This window comes from Catharus ustulatus, chromosome 21 (assembly GCF_009819885.2).
Source record: "Catharus ustulatus isolate bCatUst1 chromosome 21, bCatUst1.pri.v2, whole genome shotgun sequence".
NCBI lineage: Eukaryota > Metazoa > Chordata > Aves > Passeriformes > Turdidae > Catharus > Catharus ustulatus.
The window spans coordinates 7047811-7075237 of record NC_046241.1 but is presented as its reverse complement, the minus strand read 5'-3'; the positions used below and the strand labels follow the sequence as shown (position 1 = coordinate 7075237).

Below are 27427 nucleotides of genomic sequence, written 5' to 3'. Positions count from 1 at the left end.
CCTCCCGCGGGAGGCAGCGAGCGCCCACTTCCGGCCGCGCCCGGAAGCGCGGGCAGCGCCGCGGCCTCAGGGCGGCAGCGCCGGGAGGGCCGGGCTGGGCTGTGCCGGGCCGGGCGGACCGAGGGACCCGTGGGAGCGGCGTGAGGTGAGCGATGAGCGGAGGGACCGTCCGCTCGCCCGGCACCGTGCTGCAGTTCGTGCCGCCGCCGCTGCTGAACCCGCGCTCCTGCCGCCGCTCCCTTTGTGTCGCTCCCTCACGCCGCCTCAGGGCAGGTGCTGCCCCGCCAGGCCCGGTCCCGCTTGGCGGGAAGGGATGGAGAGCACCGGGCAGGGCGGCCGAGGCGTGGAGAGCGCTGGGGTGGAGCTGCCGGGGCTCTCCAGGTGTTTGGGTTTGTGTTGGGATCGCGGTGGGGCGGCTGCGGCGGCTCCAAACGCGAAACTGAAAGAGTTTTTTGTGTGTGCTCGGGTGTTCCTTGCGCGGGGCCGGGGCTCCGCAGCCGTTCCGGGCTGTTGGTAGCAACGTTACGGGCACGATGCTGCTCGGGCTCGTTCGTGTGCCCGCCCACGCCTCTTTAGTGATTTCCTCGCTTAGCGGGCATAGGTAAATATTGACGCTTTTTCTGAGTGAAAAGCGAGACGAGCATTGTGTCATTTACATTTAAATGACAGCAGGGATTCTCTTGCAAATCGTACTCGCCGCCTCATGAAATGCATTAATGCAGCTATTAACCTAAACACCAAAGCAGTTCTTGAGTATGAGCTGAAGAGATTTCTGCTGATCTACCTGGAGAAAGATTATAGTAGGTGAGAATTTGCCTTTTTTCCCAGACAGGGAGTGGCAGGAGAGGACAGAGTCTCAAGCAGTGCCAGGAAAGGTTCAGGCTGGGCATCAGGGGGAATTCCTTCACTGGAGTTGTTAAATATTTGAGGATTGGAATGGGTTGCCAGGGCGGTGGTGGGGTCACCGTCCCTGCGGGTGTTCAGATGGATATGGCACTCTGTGCTCTGGTCTGGGTGAAGGTGGTGTTTGCTCCCAGGTTGCATCCCGTGATCTCAGAGGTGTTTTCCAGCCGGACTGATTCCGTGATTCAGTGGTTTTGATTCTGTGATTCAGTGGTTTGATTTCTGTTTTGCTCCAGATCTTTGAAATCACCGGGGGGTGGATTGCTGAGGATACGGCTCTGCCCTCTGCACTCAGGACATGTATGGCTGAAGGGCTCAGCCCCTTCCCTGGCTGCAGGGCAGCGCTGTTCTCCTTCCCACCATGTGACCTGGCACACCTGCACAGCAAATAGCTCCTTTTTTCAAAGGTAAATGCCACAAATGTTGGGTTTTCCCAGTATATGGGTATGCATGAGGAACTTAATGGCTTGGCTTTATCTGCTTTTGTTATGCTGAATAAAAGAATTAGTTACCATCTTTCTTTCTGCATAGTTCAAGAGTTCATGCTTTTGCAGCCTTTTATTATCTGAAAGGGCCTACAAGGAAGCTGGAGAGGGACACTTCATCAGGAGCTGTAGTGATAGGACAAGGGAGAATGGATTCAAACTGGCAGAGGGCAGGGTTAAATTGAGTATTAGGAGAAAGTTCTTCCCTGTGAGGATGGGGAGGCCCTGGCACAGGCTGCCCACAGAAGCTGTGGCTGCCCCTGAATCCCTGGAGGTGTCCAAGGTCAGGCTGGATGGTGCTTGGAGCAACCTGGGATAGTGGAAGGTGTCCCTGCCATGGCAGGGGATGGAATGAAATGATGCCTTAAGGTCCCTTCCAACCCAAACCATTCTGTGATTCCAGTGTTCTGAGGAATTTTTCAGACTAGCAGGATCTGAGATGGCTCCATTGCTGCTTAGTGAAGGATTTTTGTTTTTAGAGGAACACAATCTGTGGTGAGAATTTTAGCACTCTTTCTATAAAAATAACAAAGACAGGAAAGTTCTATGTAAATATCTTTTGCTTGTGACAACAGGGATTTGTTGACCTATAAATTTTAGCAAGAGATTAAGGAAAAAAGCTAATTAAACTTCATGCCACTAGACCTAGATTCAAGAGACACCAGTAAAATAATATCTAGAGCTTTGCATTATAGTTCTGGAAACAGTGCAATGTGCGGGTAAGGAGATTTTTTTAATGTAAAATGAGTTTTCACCCTTTTTTTCCCGAGTTTGCACATTTGACTACACTGCTTTACTTTGACTTTTTTGCTATTCCACAGGCACGTTTTGTGTGATGCCCCTTTAATGCTTTAGTGTGTTTAACTGCCTGCACCTGGAGTTGTGTGATCACCTGCATGGGGGCTGCTGATGAGTAACTGAAATCCTGAGCTCACCACACTTGAAGATTGGCTCCTGTAGTGGCTAAAAGGGAATATTTTTGTCACGAAGGCCTTGGGCTTTAATTCCTGCTTTTTTTGTGCCCCCCCCAGAATGAGCACATGCCGATGGTGCACACAGAGTGGTGCTGACACCACCGAGTTCCTGAAGCACTATGCTGCTCAAAGGCTTTCCCAGGAAGATTTTGAAGGATCCAACGATGACCTCTGTTACTGCCTGGAGTGTGTGGTTGAATATCACAAAGCAAGGGAAGAATGCCCAAGGTTGCACGAGGTAATTAAGAGGCTCAGTGTGGGGGGAGTGGTTGTGTTTTACTGGGTTTTGGGAATAAGTTTGGTGCTTTTTAATTGTTTATTTTGTATGGAGTTGCAAAACTGTTGGTTGTAAAACAGAGATCCTCTTGTTTTGCATATATTAAAATTGGCAGGAACTAAACCAGTAGCTGTAAGTTGCTGACCAGGCACTATAGCTTGGACTTCTTTCATGCTGTTGATGGTTTGTCATCTGAAACAAAGAACATCTGCCAGACTAACAGCTCATTTCTTTAATGCATTTTCTCTTTCCTGCTGCTTTCTCTTCTGGTATTGGTTTGTTCCTGTTTTTGTTTGCTTTCACTTCTCATTTGTAGTTTTCTCCTATGTTTGAATTTCAGAGATCTGGCCTGCAAGACTTTGCAATTAAGCACAAAAATGTACCCCTCTTTTGTAGTCTTCCCTTCCTAGTATACAAATTTATGTTTTTGGAAAACTCTGTGTAAATAAAGGATGTTTTTTAGCTAGTTGATCATAATACAGATGCCTAAAAGCTGCATTGCTCTACAGTGCAATTTTGTGTGACTGGAAATAAGAGAAGTGTCTGCACCTACTGCAAGTTCCCTTTTGTGTCCATTTACTGCAGTGAATAAATTTGGTGTCTAATTGAGGTTTGGAACAGTTACTTAAGATGAGTAAGTTAAATGAGTGAATCCCTCCAAACATCCAACAAGTCAGTCAGTCTCTTTGCTTTGTTTATATTCTTTTCCTTCCACGAATTGCAAAATCTATAAGAAGATAAGATTTTATAATTGCTTTTTTCAGCTTCCTAAATATGATCTTTTCCTGTATTTCTGTGTATTTGCCAGTGGAACAAAGTTTTGTGACTAACCTAAAGTAAGTATTGAAATGAATACGAATATTTAACAGAATTATGGAACTGCATTTGGTTTGAAGGTACTCTTTAAAGTTAAGACTAAAAAGTCATTTTTAAAAGTGAGAAATTTGTGCTTTGTGTAATTGAATTTTATTTCAAAGCTTAAAAAGCATAGAAAGAAACTTTGCAAGATGAGATTTCAATTTTTGGAAGTGTTATATATCTTTCATTACTTTCTTCACAAGTGCACTTGGATTGTTTTTTTCCCCCACTGAATAGGACCTGTGGGACTTGGAAACCTCCCGCCTCATTGCCCACATGGAGAAATCCATGAATGAAGAAACAGGAGAGGATGAATTGTTCCTGATTGATGAGCATGGGGAGACACCTCTGTCTGGTTATGTGGGCCCAAACTTTGAGAACAACGTGCGAGTGCCCCTGCTGGAAATCCTGAAATACCCCTATCTGCTGCTGCATAAGAAAGTCAGTAGGTATCTGATTGTGTCCCTGTGGAAGGGAAGGGTGGTGTTCCACTGCTGGAGGTGAGAATAAACAGCAGTTAAACCAAAGATTCAATGTATGTATTTGTTTTAGTGCTAAATGCACTTTTTTGTGAGCCTGTAGATTAGTCCTTACTGTAACTGTGTCTTATCCTTTTAGGTGAGCTGTGTGTGGAAGTGCTCTGTAGAATGGAGCTAAGTCAGGACTCCTTCCAGGTCTTTGAGAAATACCCAGGAATTTATGTCTTTTTGGTACACCCAAATGAGGTGGTAAGTTCCTTTTTCTGTTCTGCTGAGTCCTGGTTTTGTGCCCTGTGTTGATATTGAAGGGGTTGAGGGAAAAGTCACGCTGTCCTTGCGTGATTTTAGAAAATGTGTGGTGCATTTAGCTGTAAATAAGACTTGGCATCTGTTATAGTATCCAGTTCTCTCATTAGAATATCTTGGTCAGTAACATGTAAATGACATAAAATAAGTACAAGCCAATTGCTGCACTGTTGCCTGTAAATACCAAGGAATTTTCTTTATAGGTATTACCTTGAATTTTAACTTCCTTGTCACCAACATCATCTTGTTAGGTATAGCAAACCTTTTTCTGACATTATTTTGAAGACTTATTTTTATTTATTCATTAGTAAAAATATGTCTTTGTCCCATTTATAACAACAGTGGTTCCTCTTACAGAATTGTGATTTTATTTGTTCTTTTTATCAATATTAATTTCTTGTTTCAATCCTTAGATTCGTCGATGGGCCATCCTAACAGCAAGGAATTTAGGAAAGGTTGACAGGGATGATTATTATGACTTAGAGGAAGTGCTGACTTGTTTGTTCAAAGTTATTGAGTTGGGGCTTTTTGAGAATCCAGATATTTACAGCTCTTCAATGTTTGAAAAGGGTAAACTCATCCTTCTGCCAGCTCATTTGTATGATACAGCCAACTACAAGAACTATTGGCTGGGTGAGTATTTATGATCAGAAATTTGTGTAGTCTCCCATTTGTAAGCACTTACTCTAAGTCAGAGCTCTACAATTCATAGGTGTTGTGTATTTTTTTTTTCCAAATATATAGACAGGTTGATTGTTTTTTTCTCTTCTGTAGGAATTTGCATGTTGCTGTCAGTGCTGGAAGAACAAGCTATGGACTCTTTGTTACTGGGCCCAGACAGACAAAATGATTTCATGCAGTCTATACTTCACACTATGGAGAAAGAAGCAGCTGGTAACTAGTTTTGATATGAGATTTAAAATAGTTTATAGCTCATTTTTCATCTTTATCAAATTCCTTGTTAAGCTCTTAGTAGCATAATGAGAGGTAGTTTTACCTGAGGCATATTTATCTTCAGAAAGGTGCAATATTTGGGCAATACTGACAAATACTGAAAGATGACATCCCAAGTCTGGAGTGCAGAAGGGATTTAGCAGAGCTTTTGCTAAATCTGGCTTTAGAGGTTTTGAGAGGACAAATCTGCAATTTCTGTCACTGTTTTCATTTAATGTGCAGGTTGCATGTGCTCATTTCATTGTGGCATGAAGTTTGAATTTTGAATCCTAAAGTGAAGAAACTCCTGAATTTGGTGTATTTTGCCTTAAAATTTGACTCTTCTCTCTGTCCATTTGAGAGGACCTCCTTTTGCATTTGTAAATTTGAACTTTAGCTTTAGTAACCCCATGGGTTACCATGGCATAATCTGGGAATAGCCTGTGAGGTCAAGACCAGGATTTCCTCTTAAATGAACAGATCTTTATAAACTTCGTGGTTATTGAGGGTATGATACTTTCTTACGTGGAGTAAGAAGACTTTTTTTTTTGCTTCTGGTATAAATGTGGAGTATAAATTAGCTTTGTAAGTGAAAGTATAAATAACTGTGTAAATTGTGCCACTCTTAGCACACCCCTGCAAAAATCAGTGTGAAAGAATCAGTTTGAATTGGGAAATACCAGTATTATTTAATACTAATAATGGGCATCCAGGCTCCTGATTTAAGATTGCAGTGTCTCTGTACAAATGAGGGAGCTTGACTTTTTTTCATTCTTTTCCTAGGTTAAAAAGTACAGTTGCAACTTCCTAGAATACTTTTCTATGGATATTTTAGAAAAATTAATGAGAACTAGCTCTTTCAATTTCTGCTTAGCCTAAGAATGTCCAGGACTTGCATTTCAACCCTCTCCACTGTTGCTGTTGTGTTTCAGATGATTCCACTGACCCCTTCTGGCCTGCCCTGCACTGTTTCATGGTTATTTTGGATCAGCTTGGATCTAAAGTTTGGGGTCAGCTGATTGATCCTGTCCAAGCCTTTCAAACCATAATCAACAGCGTGAGCTACAACAATGAAATCAAAAATATTCGCAGTAGCTTCAGGAGGTCAGTTCTTGTCAGTGCTGCTCTAACTTGTGTTGGGGGAGGGAGATGGCAATTTTAAAATAATCATGTTTCCAATTTCAAACAAAGAAAAGTTGAAGTAGATCCCCTAAAATTGTGAGGTTCCTTCAAAAAAATATATACTTGGTTGTCTTTGGTAACTCTGGTGTTTGTGTTAAACTTGTTAGGGTTTTTTTCCCTGAATTGGGAAGACTCTTAACTGTTCTGTGCTTATTTAGTGCTATAGCCAACTTACACTGAAGGTTAATGAAAATGGCCATGTTCAAGGTTTGGTAAATTTATGGGAATTCCTGAATTTTCAGTAGCTGGCATTCTGGGCATTTGTTCTATGTAGGCAAATCCATGATTCAATTGAGAGAATCATTTTCCCCCACCTCTTACAAGCTGGATAAAACAAGCTCTAACCTTTTAAATATGGTACCTTTTCATTGATGTGTTTTATCACTGAGCAGTTGTAGTGGTCACTTGTTATCTGAAAAGCATCATCTGTCCTGACTTTCTTAGGGTTTTAATTGTGTGAGTCTGTAGTGATTTGTGTTTCTTTTCAGGACAAAATCTGAACCAGAGTCAGACTACGGTGATGACATGATTTCCTGCAGTCAGATTGTGTATAATTATAACACAGAAAAACCTCAAAAGGTATTAAACCAGTATTTTATATTCCTTTTCTTTGAACTTGTGTCGTTGAATGACATTGTCAAGAATAAACATTTCCAAGTGTAGTCATCTCTTGATGTCAATGTGTTGCATTTATGAGGCCCTTTTAAAGGCTTTCCATGTCTTTTTGATTATCTGAGGTTAAATTATGTCAGCATGACAGTGTCTTTGAATAGTTCACAATGATTTTTGAAGGAACTACTACTTCACACCAACTTCATAGATAATGTTTTAGGAAACTAGTTCCTTATACATCTGTGTGCTCTTTATTTTTTGTTTTTTCATGACTTACGTTGGGATAGAAGAGATGTTACTGTTTAATGAAGAAATATGTGAGAGAAAGTAACAAAAATGCCCCCACATTAAACTGTGCATTGTGTGGTGAATGTATTTTTCAGGACTCTGGCTGGAAAGCTGCCATTTGCCCAGAGTACTGCCCCAACATGTATGAAGATATGCAGACCCTGGCTAACATGCTTCAGTCTGACATTGGCAGAGATCTGCGTGTCCATCACAGCACATTCCTCTGGTTCATCCCTTTTGTTCAGTCCCTTATGGACCTCGAGGACTTGGGTGTAGCCTATATAGTGGAGGTCATCCACTACCTCTGCTCAGAAATCAAAGATATCCTCATCGAAAGAATCCAGCAGTGCGACAAAATCTCCGAGTTCTTCCTCCTCATCTTGGTGTCCATTGTTGAGCTCCACAGAAGTAAGAAGTGCCTGCACTTGCTGTGGATCAGCTCCCAGGAGTGGGTGGAGGCAGTGGTGAGGTGTGCCACGCTGCCAAGCAGAGCCTTCACTCGCTGCAGCGAGAAGGCGCCGGGGCTGTGTGCCAAGGGCTCGGCCGCGGGCTCTTTCCAGGCGCCCAGCTCGGTGCAGCACGCCTGCGTGCAGCTCATCCGCAGCCTGCTCAGGGAGGGCTACCAGATCGGCCAGCACGCCCTGTGCAAGCAGTACCTGGACAAACTCAACCTCCTCCTCAGGGGAAATCGAGCTGTGGGGTGGCAGCTGAGCAGTCAGGAAGCCCAGGAGCTGCAAATGTGTTTAAAGCAAGTTATAAGAAGTATAAAGGGTAAAACACTGAGAACCTCTTTGGTTGGAGGAAGCAGTTCAAACTCAACAGCTTTGCCAACTGTCTCTCCAAAGCATGAGAGGAATGCCTGTGATGATGGATACAAGATGAGTGGGCATGAAAGGAGGGACCTTTATTCACCATTTGTCATGTCAAAGGAAGGCAGAGATTGTCAAGAGAACCCTTTCCATAGGAGAAAGAATGCCTGGGAAGAGGAATGTAGGGATGCATGTAGGAGTTCAACATCTTGCACATCCACAGAAGGCTTCTTGATGAATATTAAAAAGGAACCTGATGACTTGGCAGCTCAGGAGTTTATCTTCCCACAGAACTCTTTGGCAGCAAAACTATGTGGGAAAATTCAGGAAAATAGGAATTCTGATCTTGTGGCAGGGAAATGCAATATGGATGATGAGTGCTTCAATTCAAACATGCAGCATTCAGATTTCAGGAGAGGCAGAGAGTCAGACATGAAACACAAAGCAGAACCCAAAACACCACATCTGTCTGCTCAAACTCCCATTGATTCTCCATCTTCAAGGAATTGCAGAAGTATGCAAGAGACAAGTACAAACAGTGGGTTCCAGTCCAGACCGATGCCCTTAACTAAACAGGTCTCCAGGGAAGATTCCTCTAACTTCTCTAGAAATGAACCTGGTGTGCAGGGGAAGGAAGATGACAGTACTTTGCTTTTAGAGCATAATGACACCTCCCTGAAAAAAGGATCAACAGAAGAAAAATCAGGTTCATCATTGGCGTCTTTCTTTCAGAGAAAAACCAGTGTGCAAACTTCAAACCAGGAGCAGCCTACTTTAAATCATCTGGATAAATATGACTGCAAAAATCAATTTTCGGAGACATTTTGTCGGGATAACATTTCAGTGTCTGGTTATTTTCCATTTAGCTCAGAAAACAAGAGGGATATGATCAGACCACTGTCAGTGAAGTGTGAATCAAGTGACAGGTTGTTTGAGTTTTCAGAATATTTCAAGAGAGAAAACAGTTCAGTGGGGAAGAGTAACGAGGATTTTGTGAAGACGGTTTCTAAAGAGGATGCTTTACCAGATTCCCAGATTGATAGAGAACTCAGTAAATTATCTTTAGCGGCTTATGCCAAAAGTGTCAATTTTCCTGTGGAATCCACCCAGGAAAGCTTGGTGTGCCCCAATGTGTCTGATATTAAAAGGAAAGTGAAAGGTTCTGTAAGGTCTTCCAACCAGGACCAAAGTACCAAGTGTCCCAGTGGTGCAGGTGGCCCCAGCAATCAAGTCATTGTAATTTCAGACTCTTCTGATGAAGAAAAAAGTGTGGCTGACAAGAAGGAGACAAAAAGCAAGAATGAAAATGCGTGTGCAGAGGAATCTTCAACTTCCAGCAGCGTTTCTGATAGTGACACTAAAAGAGAATCCAAGTCTCCAGGCTCTCCCCTGTTACTGGATGACTGTGGTTCTCAGTACTTTGAGTTTGAAACAGATGATGAGGTTTTTTCAGCTTGGCAAGAAACTCAAGCGTATGCTGTAGAAACAACCCAGGAGTGTAAACAAGATCATGTTTCACCAGCAGCTGAAAGGAAAAATTCAGATGACTGCCTGAATGATGATTTAAATGACTGGGGCTATGACCTGCACTACTTTAGTGATGACTCCATGGAAGGAGCAGAAAGCTCAGTAGAAAAGCAGACAGAAGATACTTCTCATCAGAAAGAAGCTGGTGATACAAAGGAAGTGACTAATTCAACCTTGGAAGAATCAGTTGGGAAGGAAGATGCAAAAGGTGAGCTGGAGAAACGTGCAGACAAAGGCACTGCTAAAGGCTGCACCCCGGATGCAAAGTTGCCTGAACCCAAAGCATCTACATCTCCCATCTCATTAGCTTCAAAGCTGGCCCTGAAGAAAAACAGCACAAGCCCAAGGAAGACCACAGCAAAATGTAAATCAGCACTGGCTGTTCAGAGAAGTCCTAAAAAACCTCCCCTTGTTAAAACAGCCAAGAGTAAAACACCACTCCAGAGCACAGCAGAGCGTTCTCAGGCTAGCAGATCGATGCCTGCTGTGGTTCCTCCAAGGAAGGTTCGCCAGAGTCCTGCTCCAACATCAACTGTGGAGAAGCTTGGCCTGAAGAAGGGGCCTCGCAAGGCGTTTGATTTGTCACAGCCCTCCCTGGAGAGCCTGGCTCAGCTGCGCAGCCACGGCAAAGCCGCGGGCAGAATCGGAGTTGCGCAGAAAAGGAAAACCAAGCAGATCGAACCTCAGTGTTTGTCCGTGAAACGGAATAAAAAACTGCTCGCCTGCCAGGACAGGCAGTATCTAAGGCAGACAAGGCCCAAAAAAAGTGTGAAAAACTCTGCAGGAAGTTCAGAGAGCAGAAACAAAGTTACCAAAGTGAGTGCAAAGCCTGTGGAACAAAAGCCTCACAGTTTTGACCTGGCAGCTATTAAAGAAACCGTTGAAAACCAAAGGGAGAAAAAAGGAGAAGAGGCTGCTTGTCCTTCTGCCAGTGAGAGAAAATTTGAGAGCTTCTCTCTGGAGGAGGTAGCAGGCACCTCTAAAATACCTCATTCTTCAGACTGGAACAGAAAATGGGAGGGTAACAGTGTGGTGCTTCCTCCTGTCCCTGTGGATTCAAGTCTCTCTTCCACTGCAATTGGAGATGATAAAGATGAGTCTTCAGGAAAAGGTTGCACTGTCCTGCCTGAGTGTGAGACGAAAACCTCAAAGCAAAATGGGAGCAAATCAGATGAAAGCAGTGACGAAGGTGATGATAATCTGTTTTTAACCCAGTTAGACCCTGTGGATATGGAGTTATGCTCTCAAGAGGAAAGTGTTGAAGATGCTGCTATGGGTAGTAAGACCCCAGAGGAAAAGGAAGTTGATGAAAGCCTTGGGCAGAATGAACCCTCAGCTGTTGTGAAGTGCAAGGACAAAGACTGTACAGAACAGGTGGAAAAACCTGGAGAATACTGCAGTAAACACCCAACCACCAGCTCAGGGGCAGATCACATGTTTGCCAAGCCTTCTCTGCCACCACCTAAAGCAAGAAAGCCTTCCACTACCAAAATTTTCAGCTCAACAAGTTCTTCACGGAACGCAGCCTTCAGCAAAGATCTGGAGGACGGCAGAAAGTTGCCCCCACCTTCAAAAAGCAAAGTGAACGCGGCCAAAGCGCCGGTGGTCAGGCCACCAACATATCCAAAACCTGCACCAGCAGCAAATCCAACGTGCAGATCTCAAAGTTTCAGTAATGCACCTCAACCCCTTAGTTCCAGTAATGTTCTCCAGTTACAAAACAGACGCTATGAGAATGCTTCCAATATTTCCAGAGGGTCTGGCCGAGAAAGCTACTCCTCTTTTCTTGGCGCTCAGCAGCGCGATTACAGCATTTTTGTTAACCAAGTCCTAACGTGGACTTATGAAATGTTTGCAAACTTCAGCTTCTTTGGAACTCCAGATAATCTTCTGCATTCCATAGTAACCTCTGTTCCTGTCCGTTTTCAGTGCTACAATGAATATTTTAATACATTTTTCCCCTTGATGATGCTCAACGCCTTTGAAACAGTAAGTAGCTTTCTGCTATTTGGCTTGATTTTGTCAACACTGGTAAATTTTACCAAGAGATTCAAACCTGGTTCATGTCCTGTATTTACCTTTGAAAACATTCAGATATAGATCAGAATAGAGGAATGATTTGGGGTAGATAATCCAAAAAGCTGTGTTTAAGAATGAGGACAACCAGAGGTACCTCAGTGAAGTGGTTTTTTTTTTGTTTGTTTTTTTCCTGAGTGCACATCCACAATAAAAGGATGTGGTTCCTCTCTCTATATTGTATAAAACTCAAAACAGCAGTCTTTTAGAAACTGAGGCCTTTCAATGACAGAGGATAAAAACCTAATGTTTTGGTTTCTATTGAGAATTTACATGAGAGAGTGGGTTAATCCAGGAAGTTTTTTTTCCCCAGTCTTTATTGGTTTATAGTTTAATAGTGACAAAACACAATGTTCCTTCAGTTAATGTCAGAATGCTTTCAAGTTCAGTCTTTGTATCACTTCTTCTGTAGAGGTAAGGTAGAAAACAAAGCCAGTTCCAGGTTAATACTGATATTTTAAGATGAAAATGCAGTCAGGGAAAACTCAGAGTAGTTGTGAAGAGCTTTAAGAAAGTACATTAAATGGGTGAGTGGCAAGGAAGAACTTTTGTTTGCCCTGTGTGTTTATATGTAATGGGTATGCTTATGTGAAAGAAAAGAAATGGGTGAGACTCCTGATATATTTACTTGACAGTCTGGTAGTTTTATTTAATTTCTTTTATTTGCTCTTTGAGTCATGATAAGCTTTTCTTCTGATACACGCAACCCTTCAAAGTATTATTGTTTCCTTTTCAACATGTAGCTGGCACAAGAATGGGTAGAAAACCAGAAAGCACGAGAGAAAAGTTATTGCTTCTACTTAGAGAACTTTTCTGCTGACATGAATACAGCACATTTTACAGGTGAGGGTTTTTTTAAAATAAAATCTGATTTTCAAGTAGATGATGCGTTATAATGAGCTGGCACTTAGAGATTGAGTTTTTTGTTTGCTGTAAATATAGAAAGGATTTGGACTTTGCTGTTCCACAGAATCCATTTAAGAGAAATATGAATTTGTGCTTTCCCTCTCTCCCATCTGGAATTTTTTTTTCCAGCTTGTTTTGATAGAGTTGTCCTTGACTTGCTCTGTTTTTATACAGTGCTGTGCTCAGGCTTAAGAGTGCAGGATGGAATTAAAATTTTTACAATAATCTTTTACTATAACCTTTAACAGCTTTAAAAGTTAACAGTACTTCTACAGTCAGAAAATAATTGTAACCATCTTTATTTCAATGTTGTGATTTTAATTTGTCTCTTGGGTAGCTCATCTACGAGAGAATGATTTGGCAAGGCAACTTCATCCAAAAGAGGATGACTTGATCCTTTTGGTGGTGCACAAGGAGAAGGACACTTTTGGGGAAGAAAGTGGGATGGAGAGCCACATAGTGAATCATGTTGGCCTTGTGACACGATTTTCTCGTGCATCTAGCTATGCAAATAGTGAGTAACAGGACTGGGAATCAAAATGGGATCCTTGGTGCCATAAAATGCTTCTTCATAACTGGCTGTTGGTAGTTGTAATGTACCACTGGCCTCAGAGGGAATGGGATTGTTTTTCTTCTGTAGCAGGTCTGTTCCATGCTACAAGTTTTGTAACAATCAGGAAGTAAAACTGCAGCCCTGCTGTCCATCATTTTTCTAGGACTTCATGAAATTAGTGATGAGTAAATGTTCTGCAGGCATTTTTAGGATGGTATTCCCAGGAGATCTGAAGTGCCATGAACTTCTGTGGTCTCACTGCCGAAAATTGTCACTGTCTTTGAGAACTGAGACTGTGAACTACCAGGATTACCAAGTACCCAGAACCTGCCTTATTAAAGCAGTGATCTGAGTAATTGTACCCAGAGCACTGGGTTTTTGTTTGGTCTTTGTTTTTTGGTGGGGGTGAAGAAGTGTTAGGTTTTTGCAAAAATTCATTGTTGCTTCCCTAGTAGAAAATAGCATCTTGTTCTGGTGAGTTGAGTGACTTACTGGAGTATCTTTCAGTTGTTAATTCAAAAACTATCCAAATTATTAACTTGGGTTTTTATTATTCTTTAACAGGACAAAGAGAGCAGCAAACTGCCTGTCATCTTACTGTGCAAACCCGAGGCAATTTGTCATTCTTCATCCATAAGCAAGTGAAGTGTGTGGTGGTTGGCTCCCTGGTGACCACACACAGAAAGTTCAAAGCTCTGCTGCTGCTGAGCAGGAGCCCCCTGGCTAAACCCATCATAAATCCAAGTTACAATGACTTCTGTCCCAGAGATCTGCCTGTTGCCTCAGGAAGTGCTGTAAGTCCTGCAACTGGGAGTGCCAGGGTTAACAGAACAAGCATTTGAGTTCTGCTGGTTTGGTTTTTCATGCTGGCTTTTGAGATGACCAAGGGAAAATAGCCAAATTTCAAAAGCACTGAGACACTGCCCTCTTCAGAGTTGGCTGCTGTGGTGGGGGGAGAGGAGTCTGAGCTTTCTCAGGTGCTTGTGTTCTCTTGCTATAGTGAAACTCAAACTGCTTTCAGTTTTGTTTCTCCTTACTGGAGAAGCGTTCAGGAAATCAAACATAGGATGGAAAAGGTATTGTAAAATAAAGGTGTGGGGAGTGAATAAAACCTTTGTTACAACTTTGAGTGAGGATTGGGTGTGTGTCTAGAGCAAACCTACAATTAAAAGCTTCCCTGCCCTTTGAGCTTTTGAGTTCCAGTTGAAGAGGTGAGGACGTTCTGAAAGGATAGAAAATTTATTAGTAGGTGTGATCAACATTGATTCATTATTTTTTGCCCTATTGCTTCAGGCTTCAAATATGAATGAATACAATGAAGATCAAAAGAGAGCCATTGAGACAGCTTATGCCATGGTAAAGCAACACCCAGGACTTCCCAAGATCTGCCTTATCCATGGACCACCCGGGACAGGGAAATCAAAAACCATTGTAGGACTCCTGTCCCGTGTTTTGAGAGAAGTAAGTGAACATGGTCATGTGCTGGGCTTTGGTTTAGATGAAAGTAGAGTCTACCTTCTCAATCTGAAGTGAAACCAGTCTAAAGAGCTTGTTTTGGTTTGTTGTTAATTAATCTACAGAACACTAGGAATGAGAAAACAGCTCGGAAAAAAAATTCCAGGATTAAGCCAAACCGTTTTCTAGTTTGTGCACCATCAAATGCTGCTGTTGATGAACTCATGAAAAAGATCATCATTGCTTTTAAGGAAAAATGCCAAAACAAACAGGAGCCTTTGGGTATGGTTTGTTTTTAAATTCTGTTTTAATTTTAAATGGGCAAAACCTGGAGGAGGAACTGAAGCAGTTGATCACGTACTGTACTTGCACACTTCTCTGAGCAGCTTCTTGCTCTTGCAGAACATGACTGGCACATTGTTAACTTCAGAGTGCTTTTCTGAAAGGTGTATTGTGGGGTTTTTAAAATAAATAACACTTTTAAAAATATAGACATTGACCCTTTCCTTATGCTGTTAGTTGAAGTTCATCAGTTTTTTAGTACTCCTTGGGGATTTGAACACAAGTCCCTTGGTTCATTTTGAATAAAATTGGATTTGTGGGTTATGGGAAACAGACTGGTGAAAATTTTGAAACCTTGGTTTTTTTCCTTGTCCCAGTTTGTGGCTAATACAAATTAGATGAATTCTGTATAAGAATATAGTTTGTGGCAAGGGGACAAATACCTGCATTATAACCAAATGTTATTTTAGAATTGACTCACCAGTTGCATTACTTGATGGGACTCAGCATTGGCCAAGTTAGGAATTCTGTAAGTTTTAGATTGATAAGAGGTAGTTTCATTAATTCACAATAACATTCTTCATGTTAGCCACCACTAAAACATGGGCAGCATCTTTATTTTTTAGAGTTTGAAATTACTAAATTTTTTGTTGCTGCATTTGAGTACAAGTCAAGTTTGAAAACTCTAGATAAGTAGAAAAGCCTTGTTTGTTATCCATGATGGTTGCATTTTTTAAACTGTTATAGGAAAGCATAGAGGCAGTTGGAGTAATTGCAGAGAATTTTGAGACTTGATTTTGTAAACAGGAAATTGTGGTGACATCACATTGGTGCGACTTGGTGCTGAAAAATCAATCAACAGTGAAGTCCGGGGATTCAGCCTGGATAAGCAAGTTGAACACAGAATGAGTGAGTAACATGGAAATCAGATTTTTCTTCAGTCTTCTTGAAGAGCTTGTGATGTTTTCCACGTGGGATTATATGTCCTGTAAGAAGGAGGATTTTTCTGTAATGGTATTTCATAAAACATTGTTTTTCTCAATCCTAGTGGAGAACTGGCAGTTTATATATGAGGCAGAATCTAAGGAAAAGGAAAGAAAGAAGCAAGGTGACTTTTTTCTTTAAGAAATTACATTGCATGCATGTTAAAACCATCATTTTTAAAGCAGTGCAGCATTTGAGAGCTACAGTTAGAAACAATTCACATTGTCTTCATTGTGCAAGATAAAACTTCAATTAAAAATGGGAAAATGCAGCAAAAAATACACTAACTCCAAATTGGAAAAATGTAAGAGTTTTTTCTCTTCCTCCTTTGGTTTATTACAGAAAGAAAGCCAGGTGATTGTGACCAGGACATTCAGAAGAAGAAAGCAGCTCTGGATCAGAAGCTGGACATGCTCTCTCGAGAGCGTGCCATGCACAGATGTGAGAAGAGAGAGGTAGCAAGACAATTATTAATCCTCTTTGTTTTTGTGTTCATAACACAAAAAGAACTCTGATTTTTGATGTCATTCCCTTAACTTTTTCAACTATTGTAAAAGTTGATAGCACCATGAAAGGGAATGAAGAACTTTACATCAAGAATTTTTTTGTTTATTTATGCCAGTATTTTCCATTGGTTGATCATGCCACTTGTTGCTCTATCATTCAGTGGTCTTCACTTGGTTCTGTCACTAGTTAGATTTTAATGTAACCATATTTATAAATCTTAATGGTTTAAATTAATCATATTTTTCAAAGCTCTGGTTTTGTTTCACTGAAAATACAGGAAGATACCTCATGATCTGACATTTTGGAATATGTGTTGCACTTGAAATTTTCCATTTTTTGTCCAAGAATTTGGTGTGTATGCCAAATGAGAGATTTCTGGTGGTAAACCATTTCTCAGTTGCACAAATATGTAAGATCTGATATCTTATGTTGTATCTCCTAAATATGGTGACAGCTTTCCACAAAACTATTTGGCTTCTTCAGACACATTTGATACTAAAAGACAATCTGAGCAAGTTGAGATGTTTAGGAAATTAATTAGGGCATGGGAGGAAAAAAGGTACATGAGAAATAGGTGGTGCTAAAGGTGGAATAGGTGGTGCTAAAGGTGGTTCCTCTTTAATTTTTCCCCCTTCTAGAGTCAAAAGTTAAATGATGAAATCGGCAGACTTGCAAAGGAGAGACAGCAACTCGCTTCTCAGCTGAAGGAGGTAGGAGGATTTGTCTCTAACAAACTTCATCTGATGTATTTTTATACTTGATGTCCTTTAATTGTGATGAAATTTGTTTTTGGTGTAGCTGGGAGCATTTATAAAGTAGTGGGTAAATGGATCAAGGCTGAGTAAGTGATGGACAGCTGTGAAATCTGGGTGTGCTCTGGCTGCATATTGGGAAAAAGCCCAAACAGCAGCAATCACTGTAGCAGTTAAGGCTGAATTTGAAGCAGGGTGTCCTGTTGTGTTTGAAGGTTCGGGGGCACTCCCAGAAAGTGCAGGCAGACATCATCTTGGAGTCTGACATCATCTGCTGCACGCTGAGCACCAGCGGGGGGAGCCTGCTGGAATCGGCCTTCTCCCGCCAGGGCCTCGATCCCTTCAGCTGTGTCATCGTGGATGAGGTCAGTGCAGCTGTGAGAAACTGCAGCCTCTGCCACCTCCTCCCTGCCCTGTGCTCTGCTTGGCCAGCTTGGGGCTCTCTGGCTGCTGCTGCTGCAATATTTGGGAGTTGCCTGCCCTGTCCCTGGTAGGACCATGAGGAGAAAGAATAAGTTTTAATTGATTCTTTTCCTGACTTGTTTGGTGCTGTAATGGCAGACAGCTTTTATTTAGAACCACATTCAGCCATGGTTTTTTTGCTTTAGACATTTCCAGATGGTTTGGTTATATTTATATCTGTTTGGAGAGCTTTGCATATATAATAATAAAATAAATCTGATTGTAGTTTTTTACTAGAGAAAAATCCTTCTTTTTCCTATTTTTTTTTAGAAGACTTAAAGCATTTGAGTTATTCTGGCTGTGTTACAAGAAATTTAATACTTCCCTCCTTTGCTTACAACTTCTGTTTTTATCCTGTTTGCATATCCAAAAGGCAGGGCAGTCCTGTGAGGTGGAAACGTTGATTCCACTGATCCATCGCTGTAATAAACTCGTCCTGGTTGGAGATCCCAAACAGCTCCCTCCTACTGTCAAATCAGTAGTAAGTGTTCAAGCTCTTTGTTTTTTTTTCTTGCCATAGAATGCATGTGGTTAAAGAACAGTATGTATAGAAAATATTTAAAGAGAGGGAAAAGGAGATTTTTCAATGGGGCAATACAAACTTTAAGCTGGGCACTTGGTTTGTGAGGAATGTTGTGTTGTGGCAGGGGAGCATCAGTCACTGTCCCATTCCTTAAGGAGGATGAAGACTTCCTGTTTGTATGGGGGCTTCCTGCCCCTACAGGTGTTTAAGGATGAATATATAGGAGCATATCCTTGCCTTCAGCAGTAAGGGTTGTTTTAAACACCTGGTAAAGAAAGGAGGAAAACCAGGCTGGCTTCTTTAGAGGGTAAATTGTCTGGAGGTTGTGTGTTTATTTAACAAGATCCCACCTGGAAAGTCTTGCTTTGCATTATGGTTGATGTTCTTAAAATTTTACTATGTTGTGAGTCACAAAGAGAAGCTGTCTTACTGAAGACTGCACACAAAAATTCAGATTTGTGCAGGTGGCCTTTACTGAAATGACCAACACACGTAGAAAACTGAAGTGTGAGCAGTTGTCATTTTGTCAGTGATTTAGAAGTTTAAAACACCAGATAGTTTGACTGGTGGGGGATGAGATCCCAAATGACATCTCCTGTTCTCCCTGTGGCAGAAAGCTCAGCAGTATGGCTATGACCAGTCTCTGATGGCCCGTCTGCAGAGGCACCTGGAGGAGCAAGTGCAGAGGAACATGCTGCACAGCCTGCCCGTGGTGCAGCTGACAGTGCAGTACAGGATGCACCCAGACATCTGCCTCTTCCCATCCAACTATGTCTATGGCAGGACTCTAAAAACTGCCAAGTGAGTGGCTCTCTGTTCTCCTCTCTGAGCAGAGGGGGTTTCAAAGGAGTTTTTTCATGTCATGGTATTCTCGAAACTCTAAAAATGCTTGAGGCTGTGGGAGGGGGAAGATGGTTAATGGGAGAAAATGTGCATTCCATCTCTGTTAGTGCTGGCTGTGATAGGTGAGGTAAGAGCCCTTCAAATTGTGCATACAGAGTGCTGGGAGTTCATTTTCAGGATTACTTCAATCTGTTTGGGTAGCAGGGAAAATTAAGGATTCTGGGGAAGGAAAAGAGCTGAAAGTTACAGTCATAAAGTGGTTAAGGTTGGAAAAGCCCTTTAGTACCATCAAGCTCAAGTGTAAACCATTGTCACCATTAAATCATATCCTCACATGCCATATCCACATGATTTTTGAACACTTCCAGGAATGGTGATTCTCACTTCCCTGGACAGTCTGTTCCAATGCTTTAGAGCCCCTTCTGTGGAAACAATTTCCTTCTATCTAATCCGAACCTCCTTTGGTGAAACTTGAAAGTTCCTCTCTTCCTGGAGAGTTCCTTGTGTTTGATAACCATTATGTAAATTAATGAAGTAAAAGTTCATACAATTTCTTTGTTGTATGGTTGCCTAGTGATAAAAATGTTATTTCCAGGTCAATAGAGGAGAACAGATGTTCTTCAGATTGGCCATTCCAACCCTACCTGATTTTTGATGTAGCTGATGGTCGTGAGGAGCGAGACAATGAGTAAGTCCTGCATTCTAACTTGGCCAAAGTCTGGATTTTCTGAGAATTAATTGCCTAAAGAAGAGTTGTTCTCTCCTTTGTTGTTCCAATATGTGTCAAGTAGCCAAAACTGCATTTTCCAGCTAAGATTTAATTTCACAAAAAACAGAGGTTTTTTTAAATCTGAAACCAGTTTTAATCCTGATTTTGACTCACTGTTAGGTGCCAATAAATGTCTCTGTTAACTTCAGTAAGAGTTTGAATATCAGTGACTTGCCTTTGCTAGGTGCACACTGAGGAGATGCCAGGAGGTGGCAGGCTCAGTCCTCCCCTTCTGTTCTGTAAGGAGAGCACAGCTGGGAGGTGCTGAAGGAATGTGGAAGTGCAGCCTTTCCCTGCCTGCACTTCCCAGGCTTGGTAGCCCCTCCTCAGGCTCTGCTTGCCAAGTTCTTTGAGCCTCTCTGTGAAAAAAGCTGCAAAAGTTCAAATCGGGGGTTGTGACTCCAAACCCCCTAACAAACTGGGCCAGGAGCCTTGAACTGGAAAGATCTCTCCAAGGTGTTCCTGTAATGTTTCCATTTTGTTCTGTGCAGCTCTTACAGCAATCCTCGGGAAGTGAAGCTGGTGATGGAGTTAATTAAAACAATTAAAGAGAAAAGGAATGATCTGGGCCTTCGCCGCATTGGAATAATTACCCCTTACAGTGCCCAGAAAAAGAGAATTCAGGAGCAGCTGGACAGTGTGTTTAAGAATAACAGGTAAAGAAACCATGAGCTTTCAAATGGGCCTTGACTCTTGCATATTAATCCTTTGTTTATCCTCTTAAATAAGAGCAAAAAGTCTCCAACTTCTTTGTGTTCTGCTAAAATTTCTGCTTGGTTGTGCCTTTAAAGGGGACATGAAACCCTTTTGCTTAAAACAGGCATGATCTCCTTGTGCCATTCTTAGTTATTACCCATGTGCTTTGATCTGAGTGAAACTGATTTAAAAGAACCTAAAATTCCATGCTGTGTAGACCCAAACAGATTTTCAGTAATGATGCTGATGTCAGAAAAGTCAATTCAGCTTTAAGCTCATGTGCTGAAGGAGAAACTTACCCCATGTGCTTTGACACATGAGCATTAAGGATAGTGTTTAGACTGTTTGCAGCAGTGTGTTGCTTAAAAACCTAACTGAGAATTAGCAAAAAACCCAGCTGAGAATTAGCAAGGTGCTCAGTTCTGTTTCCTCAGCAGCCCAGGAGAAGTGGACACGGTGGATGCGTTCCAGGGCCGGGAGAAGGATTGCATCATCGTGTCCTGTGTGCGCGCAAACAGCTCCGACGGCTCCACTCTGGCTTCTGTGCAGGCCAGCAGCACCAAAGGATCCATTGGGTATGTGTCCTGCAGGGATTTGCTGTCCCATTTCCAGGGACATTGTAGAGAGAGTCATATTTTTAATAGGAGTGGTCAGAAAGTTACAGAGAACAAGTCATTTCTACGTGTCAGGGTGTTAAGGGGTATTCAGTGCAGGAGTTGGTGTTCCTGGTCTGAGATGTCTGAGCAAGAAGGGACAGAGAAGTGCTGGTGCTGTGCTCTGTATGATGTGCTGATCCCTTTGCACAGCTCCCTTATCCTGCTGCTGCCTGGATTTGGCAGGATTGGCTTTGGGATCTTGGCTCTTGGCATTATTACTGCAGCAGTTATTGTTGTGGCTTTTGGTGCACCTTGTAACTTTGTGCATGCTGTTCTCAAACTGAAACCCATTTTCTGTGGTTGTTGCTGTGCTGTTATATCTGTCAAAGTCTTGTTAATTAACTGTGTATGTCACTTGGAATGTGATGGAGCAGATTTGGATCTGGGATTTGTAGATGAATGTGCTTGTCTTCTAAGCTTGGGGCAGATTAGCAGGAAGTCTTAACTCAGGATTGCAGATTCCTTAATTTTATATGTTTTATCTATAAACCTTTATATCTTTTTTTCTGCCTGAAACAAGGAACTAAACTGAGGATGCTGTTTACCCCCAGAGCACTTAGAGCAGTTGCTGAATTCTGTAACTTAGGGATCATTTTAGTTTAAAAAATGATAGTGAAAATATGAAATGTTAAACTTAGGAAAAATCTGGTCACATAAACAAAAATCTTTCTACACACAAGTTTCCCTAAGCTGCTTATGTTTCTCTGATACTCATTCTCTGCAAGAAAAATGGCTTTTCATTGTGCTGATCCACTTTGGGAAGAGAAAGAATCCAAATTTTATGGTAAACAGCAATAATGCCTTTTGAAGATTTCTTAATCTGATTGATTGAGTTTGGGAATGGAAGGCAGCTGGAACCTGCCAGTTCTTTTGCTGACACAAGACAGCTTCTGTCTCCTCTTCCAGCAGGAACTTTCCAGCTTACAATAATATAAAAAGGTTTATATATTCAAGCTGTTTCAGGGTCAGGTGTCCTTGGCAAGGTGTGATGGGATATTTGCCACACCCTCACCTATGACCCTGTAGCCTGAGTAAAGTATTTTGTCCTCCAAGGTTGCTGGTCCAGCATTAAATTTACTCTGAAAGTAACTGGGAGAAGAAAACTCCAAGGGATGACAATGGATTTTTTTTCCCCTCCTTCCTGAGAAAATCTTGTCTTTCAGTTGTGAAAGCTGTCAGGAATATTTAGTAGTCTTTCAAGGTCCCCCATGTTCATTTTTCAAGACCTGGAGAACTATCTGTGCTGCTGGATCCACACCCCTGTCTGCTTCTCTTATTTCCTGCACTGTCCAGATTTTTTGAGGTGACTCTCTCTTTTTTGCAGTCTTCACTGCAGGGGTGTGAATTTGCTGCAGATGGGATCTCAGTGCAGTGAGCACAGTCAGGCATTGATAGTGAACCTGCTCAAATTAGATTGGACTTTGGAATTGTGGATTTTGTTAGTAAAGAATAAGTATTTGGAAGCTTTTTCATTAGAGTAGAAATAGTTGATATTAGTCTCACAAACTTCTGAGTTCTGGTAAATGAGTGTTAACAGAAATCAATCTTTTAGAATACACTAAACATTTGTGGTTTGTGATTCCTGAAAACAAAACTAGGCAATTTTCCTAGTGGAAAAAATTGCACTAGGAAACCAGACTTCTGCAAGAATATACTCTCCCCTCTTGAAGCATGACAAAGCAAAAGTGCTTCTAGTGCAGGTCACCTTTAAAATAAAATATTCATGTGCAGTGTTCAGTATTTCAGTAGGGTGTTTTCCCATTAATCATGCCAAATATTACTAATCTATTTCAGTTCAAGTCAAAAAGCAGCTTAAAGTCTTGATAGGTGAAGTGAGGTTGATGTCCTCAGTACTTTGAGGAACATTTAAGGAAGGCAGTGGTTGGCATTAAGAGGGGATTTGCTCTAAGAAAGGAAACATCAACGGCAAGAGCTGGAAAGAACTGGAATTCCCTGCAAGGAATCTGGTGAAAGAAAGAAAACACAATTCATGCTCAGCCTGTCACACTGGGCAGGGCTGCTGCCACGGGGAATGGGGGGAACTGCTGCTGCTAATTTCAGTGACATTTAGTTTTATATCTCTTTCTCCTAACCCTTTAAACCCTCTTGTGGAAGAAGTAGTTCAGGAGCTTAGTTTTTGTCTCGTGGCTCAGGTTTCTGGCGAGCCTCCAGCGACTGAATGTCACCATCACCCGCGCCCGCTTCAGCCTCTTCATCCTGGGCCGGCTGCAGACCCTCATGGTAGGTGCAGTGACAATGGAAGCCACCCCTGAGGGCACTCAGACTGCAAGGAAATCAGCTTTGTGTTTTGGGGAGTTCTTGAGTTTTTTGTGTTTTCCCCAAGGGTGGGGGGGTGGTTGTGTTAGTTCGCCGCTAGGGGGCGCTGAAGCCCCTGGAAATGGAGAAATGAAAATTTGTCATTTTTGGGAGTTCTGATGGCTCAAAGTGCCTTCCCTGTGTTACAGCAGCCAGAGTGTCTGTTGCTGTTTTGCACATAAGATTCTACCAATTCCAGAAGGGACATAACAGTGGTTTCCATGACAGTTGTGTCAGGTACCTTGATTAAAGAGGCTGTGCATTCCCTGACACCTCTGTCTCTGTTGATTTCTTGCTGATAACATGGCTTTTTTTGTTTGTTTTTTTAAAGGAAGATAAAAACTGGTATCACTTGATTCAGGATGCTCAGAAAAGAGGTGCCATTGTTAGGACAACAGAAAAGAATTACAAGAAAGAGGCTCTGAGGATTTTGAAGCTCAGGCCACCAGGACAGTCCCCAGCTAAAGGAGGAACGATGACATCTCCTGTGGTGCAGGCTGGTTCTTCCAGTGGCAAGAAGAGTGAGCCTGGAAATTCTGGGAACAGCCCACGGGAACATGCTGCTGGCCCTGGCCATGCAGTGCCCCAAGGAAGCAGAGGGGCCACACAGCCTGCAGGGACTCCAGCTGCAGATTCCAACAGGAGCAGTGCTGCTGCATCCATGGGGACTCCCGCTGCAGATTCCAGGAGAGGCAGTGCCCCTCCATCCATGGGGACTGCATCTGCAGATTCCAGGAGAGGCAGTGCCCCTGCACCATCAGGAGCTGCATCTGGAGATTCCAGGAGGGGAAGTGCCCCTCCATCCATGGGGGCTCCAGCTGCAGATTCCAGGAGGGGAAGTGCCCCTGCACCCTCAGGGGCTCCAGCTGCAGATTCCAGGAGGAGCAGTGCCCCTGCACCCTCAGGGACTCCAGCTGCAGATTCCAGGAAGGGAAGTGCCCCTGCACCCCCAGGGGCTGCAGCACTTGCTGCCATTGCAGAGAAACCACGGGACCCAAGGCTGGCCAGCCTGGCCAGTCGAACTGAAGCCAAAGGAAAGGAGCAGCCCTTGAAGGACAGCCATCGATCAGCCCAGGGCAACCCAGGAACAACACCACAGCAAGGCCTGGCTGTGTCCTCAGCTGCCAGGGATCAGATTTGCAGAACAGAAAATGCCAAGAAGGCCCAGCAAACAGCAGGACAGTGCAGTGTGCTTCCCACAGCCCCTCACACAGCTCAGCACGAGGGTGAGCGCAGAGCAGCTGTGTCCAGAAGCGGTTCCAGAGCCCCCAGTGAAGGAGGTCAGAGCAGCAGCAGTGAGTGGAACAAAGACTCTCGTGGTTTATCAAAGAGACCATCCCAGGAAGGACCAGGGAACACAGACTCAGGCTCTACCAAGAAAAGAAAGATCTATCCCTGACTTTACTCATTACTGATAATCTGTTCCCAGATTTCTGTCTAGCAAGGACTGTATTTTAAATTATTTAGCACAACTGGAGCTCCCTTATATTGGTACCACTACTATCAGTAGATGTCTTTCCCATCCTGTCCCTAATTGTGAAGGGATTTAATGCCTGACAGATGGTACCTTTGAGGTTTTGAAAAGAGAAGTTGGGTAGCTGCATTGCTTGGAAGAGCAGTGGATTTAGTCATCTAGGAAGCTGAGGTTGTAAATGTTTAACGTTGTATATTTGTACAGTATACAGATTTATTTTAAGGTATTTGGCAAATACATAGCTTCTTGTTTCCTTGTGTAAATGCTAATTTCTTAGAGGTGAAATTTTTTATAAAGAACCAGAGGAAAGCAAAAACAAAACCCAAGAACCCAACCCCAAAATCCAAAAGCCAGACTTCCCTTTGCACTAATGTCTAATTTATTTCGTAGCAAAACTGAATGTTGAAATTGTGGTAGCAGTGGTTCTTGCTCATGCTCCACTACTGCCTCAGGGAAGAGTGAGGCAGATGTACATTGGTTGAATGGAGAGAGTTCTACTTATTTTGTATATTTTATTGCCTGTTTTTATAGGAACACAAGAGTTTTTGTTTATACAGATGTGCCTTGAGTTTTGCTCTTGCTGCTGCTGCTCTATCAGTTGGATTCCCTTTCTTGTTGCAGTGGCAACACAATCTGCAGATTAAAACCTGTGAGGAGAAATCAACAGCACTGTGGAATCCTGGTCTGAGATCTAGTTAACAGTTATTGGTAATATCACTTGAGTTGCTTTGAGTGGAGCTTTTGGAGATCTGCAGGGATAAAAAGGGCAGGTAGATCTTTCTACCTTTTCTTTTTTTTCTAGGTGTTACTGCTGGATTCTTTCCACTGTGCTGATGAAGAATATGCAGCCACTAAAAGAGGATGGCAAACAAATTATTTTTAGGAAAGCCTTCCTCACATCATAACATTTCACAATAAAAGTGGAATTATTTCTACTGAGACTTCCTTTGGGTCACTGTGAAATATCACTTTTTGTTTTGTGGAGCTTGTGTGTGTCTCAGGAGGTGAAGAGCAGCATTTCCCATGCTGTGGTTTTTGTCTGGGGATAACCTGAGAGTGCAGGGCTCAGGGAATGGAGGAGCTGCAGGGTTGGTACCAGGTGAGTTGTGCCATCTCCAAGTGTGTGCTCAGGGCCAGCCTGAAACAGCAGTGTCCTGCTGTCCCTTGTCACAGCACTGTGGCTTTGCTGGAGTCTCAGTTGAGCCATAACCTTCAGTTTTATTTTGTTCCTGCAGGGATAATTCCAGCTCTGTCCTGTGAAGCCACAGCCAGGCAGGGCAGTGTGGCCCAGCTCAGGGAGGCACCAGTGCCTTACTCTGCCCAGCAGCAGCTGCTGCCTCAGGCTGTCATTGCCAGGAAAACTCTGACCCCTAATGCATCCACACCCAGAACAAACGTTGCTTTACTGGTAGAGCTGCCTTGGAGGTGTGTGGGGAGGCTTTTATTGCTGGCTGGGCCTGTCCAGCTCGTGGTGCAGTGCAGGACTGAGTATTTTAATGTAATAGGGAGAACCTGGGGGATTCCTGTGAGGTGAGATCAGCATCTGTGCATTGTTCAGCTTCAGTTATTTGTTATGTTGCATTCTGAATCCTTCAGTGACCCCTGACTCCTCCTGGCAGCTCTGTGTGCTCCTCTCCAGCTGCTGTGACTCTTGTGAGGCTGCTGAGTGACTCTGACCTTAACAAACTGGACATTTCAGTCACTCCCCATCACAGGCTCCATACCCTCTGTGTTATTTCCCTTTATGTTAATAGGAATATTTAAAAACTGTCATCTTCCAAGCCCCTTGGCTCTTGTTGGCAGGGCTGTGCTGCCCTGCCTGCTGTTTGTACTTAGCACATTAAGAGGCTGCTGCTCTGCAAACCCCATGGCTGTGGAAGCCATTTGGACTGTCTTGCTGTAAATAAAGTGAAGCTGGCAACAAAATGAATGAGGGGAATGCTTTTCTGGTTAATAAATGCAATTTGGTCACAAGAATGTTTCTGTGAAACCTCTAGTTTTCTTTCTCCTTAGTCTGCATTTCAGGACATGTGCTGAGAGCAGTACTTGCCATGTGCTGGAAGGAATTTTGTTTCAACATTTCATTTTTGTTGTACTTTATAATGTCTGTGTTTTCCCATAAATCATCTTTGAGGTGTGTTCAGCAGCTCAGACCTTTTTGCTGGTTTAATACTAGATTTATCTGGCTTAAGTTGTTGGTCTTCAGCAGCAGATTATTGCTGCCATGTCAGTCTGTGTCATTAGTCCTGTGTTTGTCAATAAAAAAATGCTTGGGTTATTGCACTTACACCACTTTCCCTCTTCACAAACCACTCAGAGTAGGTTTGTAGCTTTAGCTTTTTCCCCTGTTGTTTGCACCAAGCAAAATCTCATCCAAAACACACTTCTCAAATCTGCAATGAGGAACAAACAGATCAGGTACAATTTTCATAAATTCCCTACTGTTCCTGCTGTGTGGTACAAAGTGCTGAGTAGTGATGGGCAGTCAGTGTGTAAGCTGTGAGTAGACTCAGTGTAGTCATGTGTGCTCCTTGCAGGAG

The 27427-nt window shown here is 42.7% G+C and overlaps 1 protein-coding gene across 4 annotated transcripts; it reads left to right on the top strand.

Moving 5' to 3' along the window:
• The first annotated feature begins 79 nt into the window (after nucleotides 1-79).
• On the top strand, nucleotides 80-26864 carry SETX (senataxin). 4 transcript variants are annotated; one of them, XM_033077455.1, is made up of 26 exons: nucleotides 1156-1310; nucleotides 2420-2600; nucleotides 3735-3942; nucleotides 4116-4225; nucleotides 4696-4915; nucleotides 5057-5176; nucleotides 6148-6319; nucleotides 6886-6976; nucleotides 7393-11622; nucleotides 12453-12552; nucleotides 12953-13129; nucleotides 13733-13962; nucleotides 14462-14629; nucleotides 14749-14905; nucleotides 15713-15814; nucleotides 16232-16344; nucleotides 17035-17106; nucleotides 17364-17513; nucleotides 17984-18091; nucleotides 18747-18934; nucleotides 19572-19664; nucleotides 20237-20401; nucleotides 20876-21016; nucleotides 23251-23338; nucleotides 23745-24318; nucleotides 24367-26864. In XM_033077455.1, exons 2-26 carry the CDS (start codon nucleotides 2421-2423, stop codon nucleotides 24810-24812), a joined length of 8403 nt encoding a protein of 2800 aa, XP_032933346.1. In that variant the 5' UTR covers nucleotides 1156-1310; nucleotide 2420; the 3' UTR covers nucleotides 24813-26864. The 4 variants fall into 4 exon arrangements, with proteins under 4 accessions (XP_032933343.1, XP_032933346.1, XP_032933345.1 ...); XM_033077452.1 differs by lacking the exon at nucleotides 1156-1310 and adding an exon at nucleotides 80-145 and having other exon boundaries at nucleotides 23745-26864; XM_033077454.1 differs by having other exon boundaries at nucleotides 20879-21016; nucleotides 23745-26864.
• The last annotated feature ends 563 nt before the right edge of the window (nucleotides 26865-27427 follow it).

Coding starts and splice junctions, on each gene's coding strand:
- SETX (XM_033077452.1), top strand. CDS start 2,421: ATGAGCACATGCCGATGGTGCACACAGAGTGGTGCTGACACCACCGAG. Junction 15,815..16,231: donor GCAAGTTGAACACAGAATGA/GTGAGTAACATG, acceptor GGTTTATTACAG/AAAGAAAGCCAGGTGATTGT. Junction 18,935..19,571: donor AGGACTCTAAAAACTGCCAA/GTGAGTGGCTCT, acceptor TGTTATTTCCAG/GTCAATAGAGGAGAACAGAT.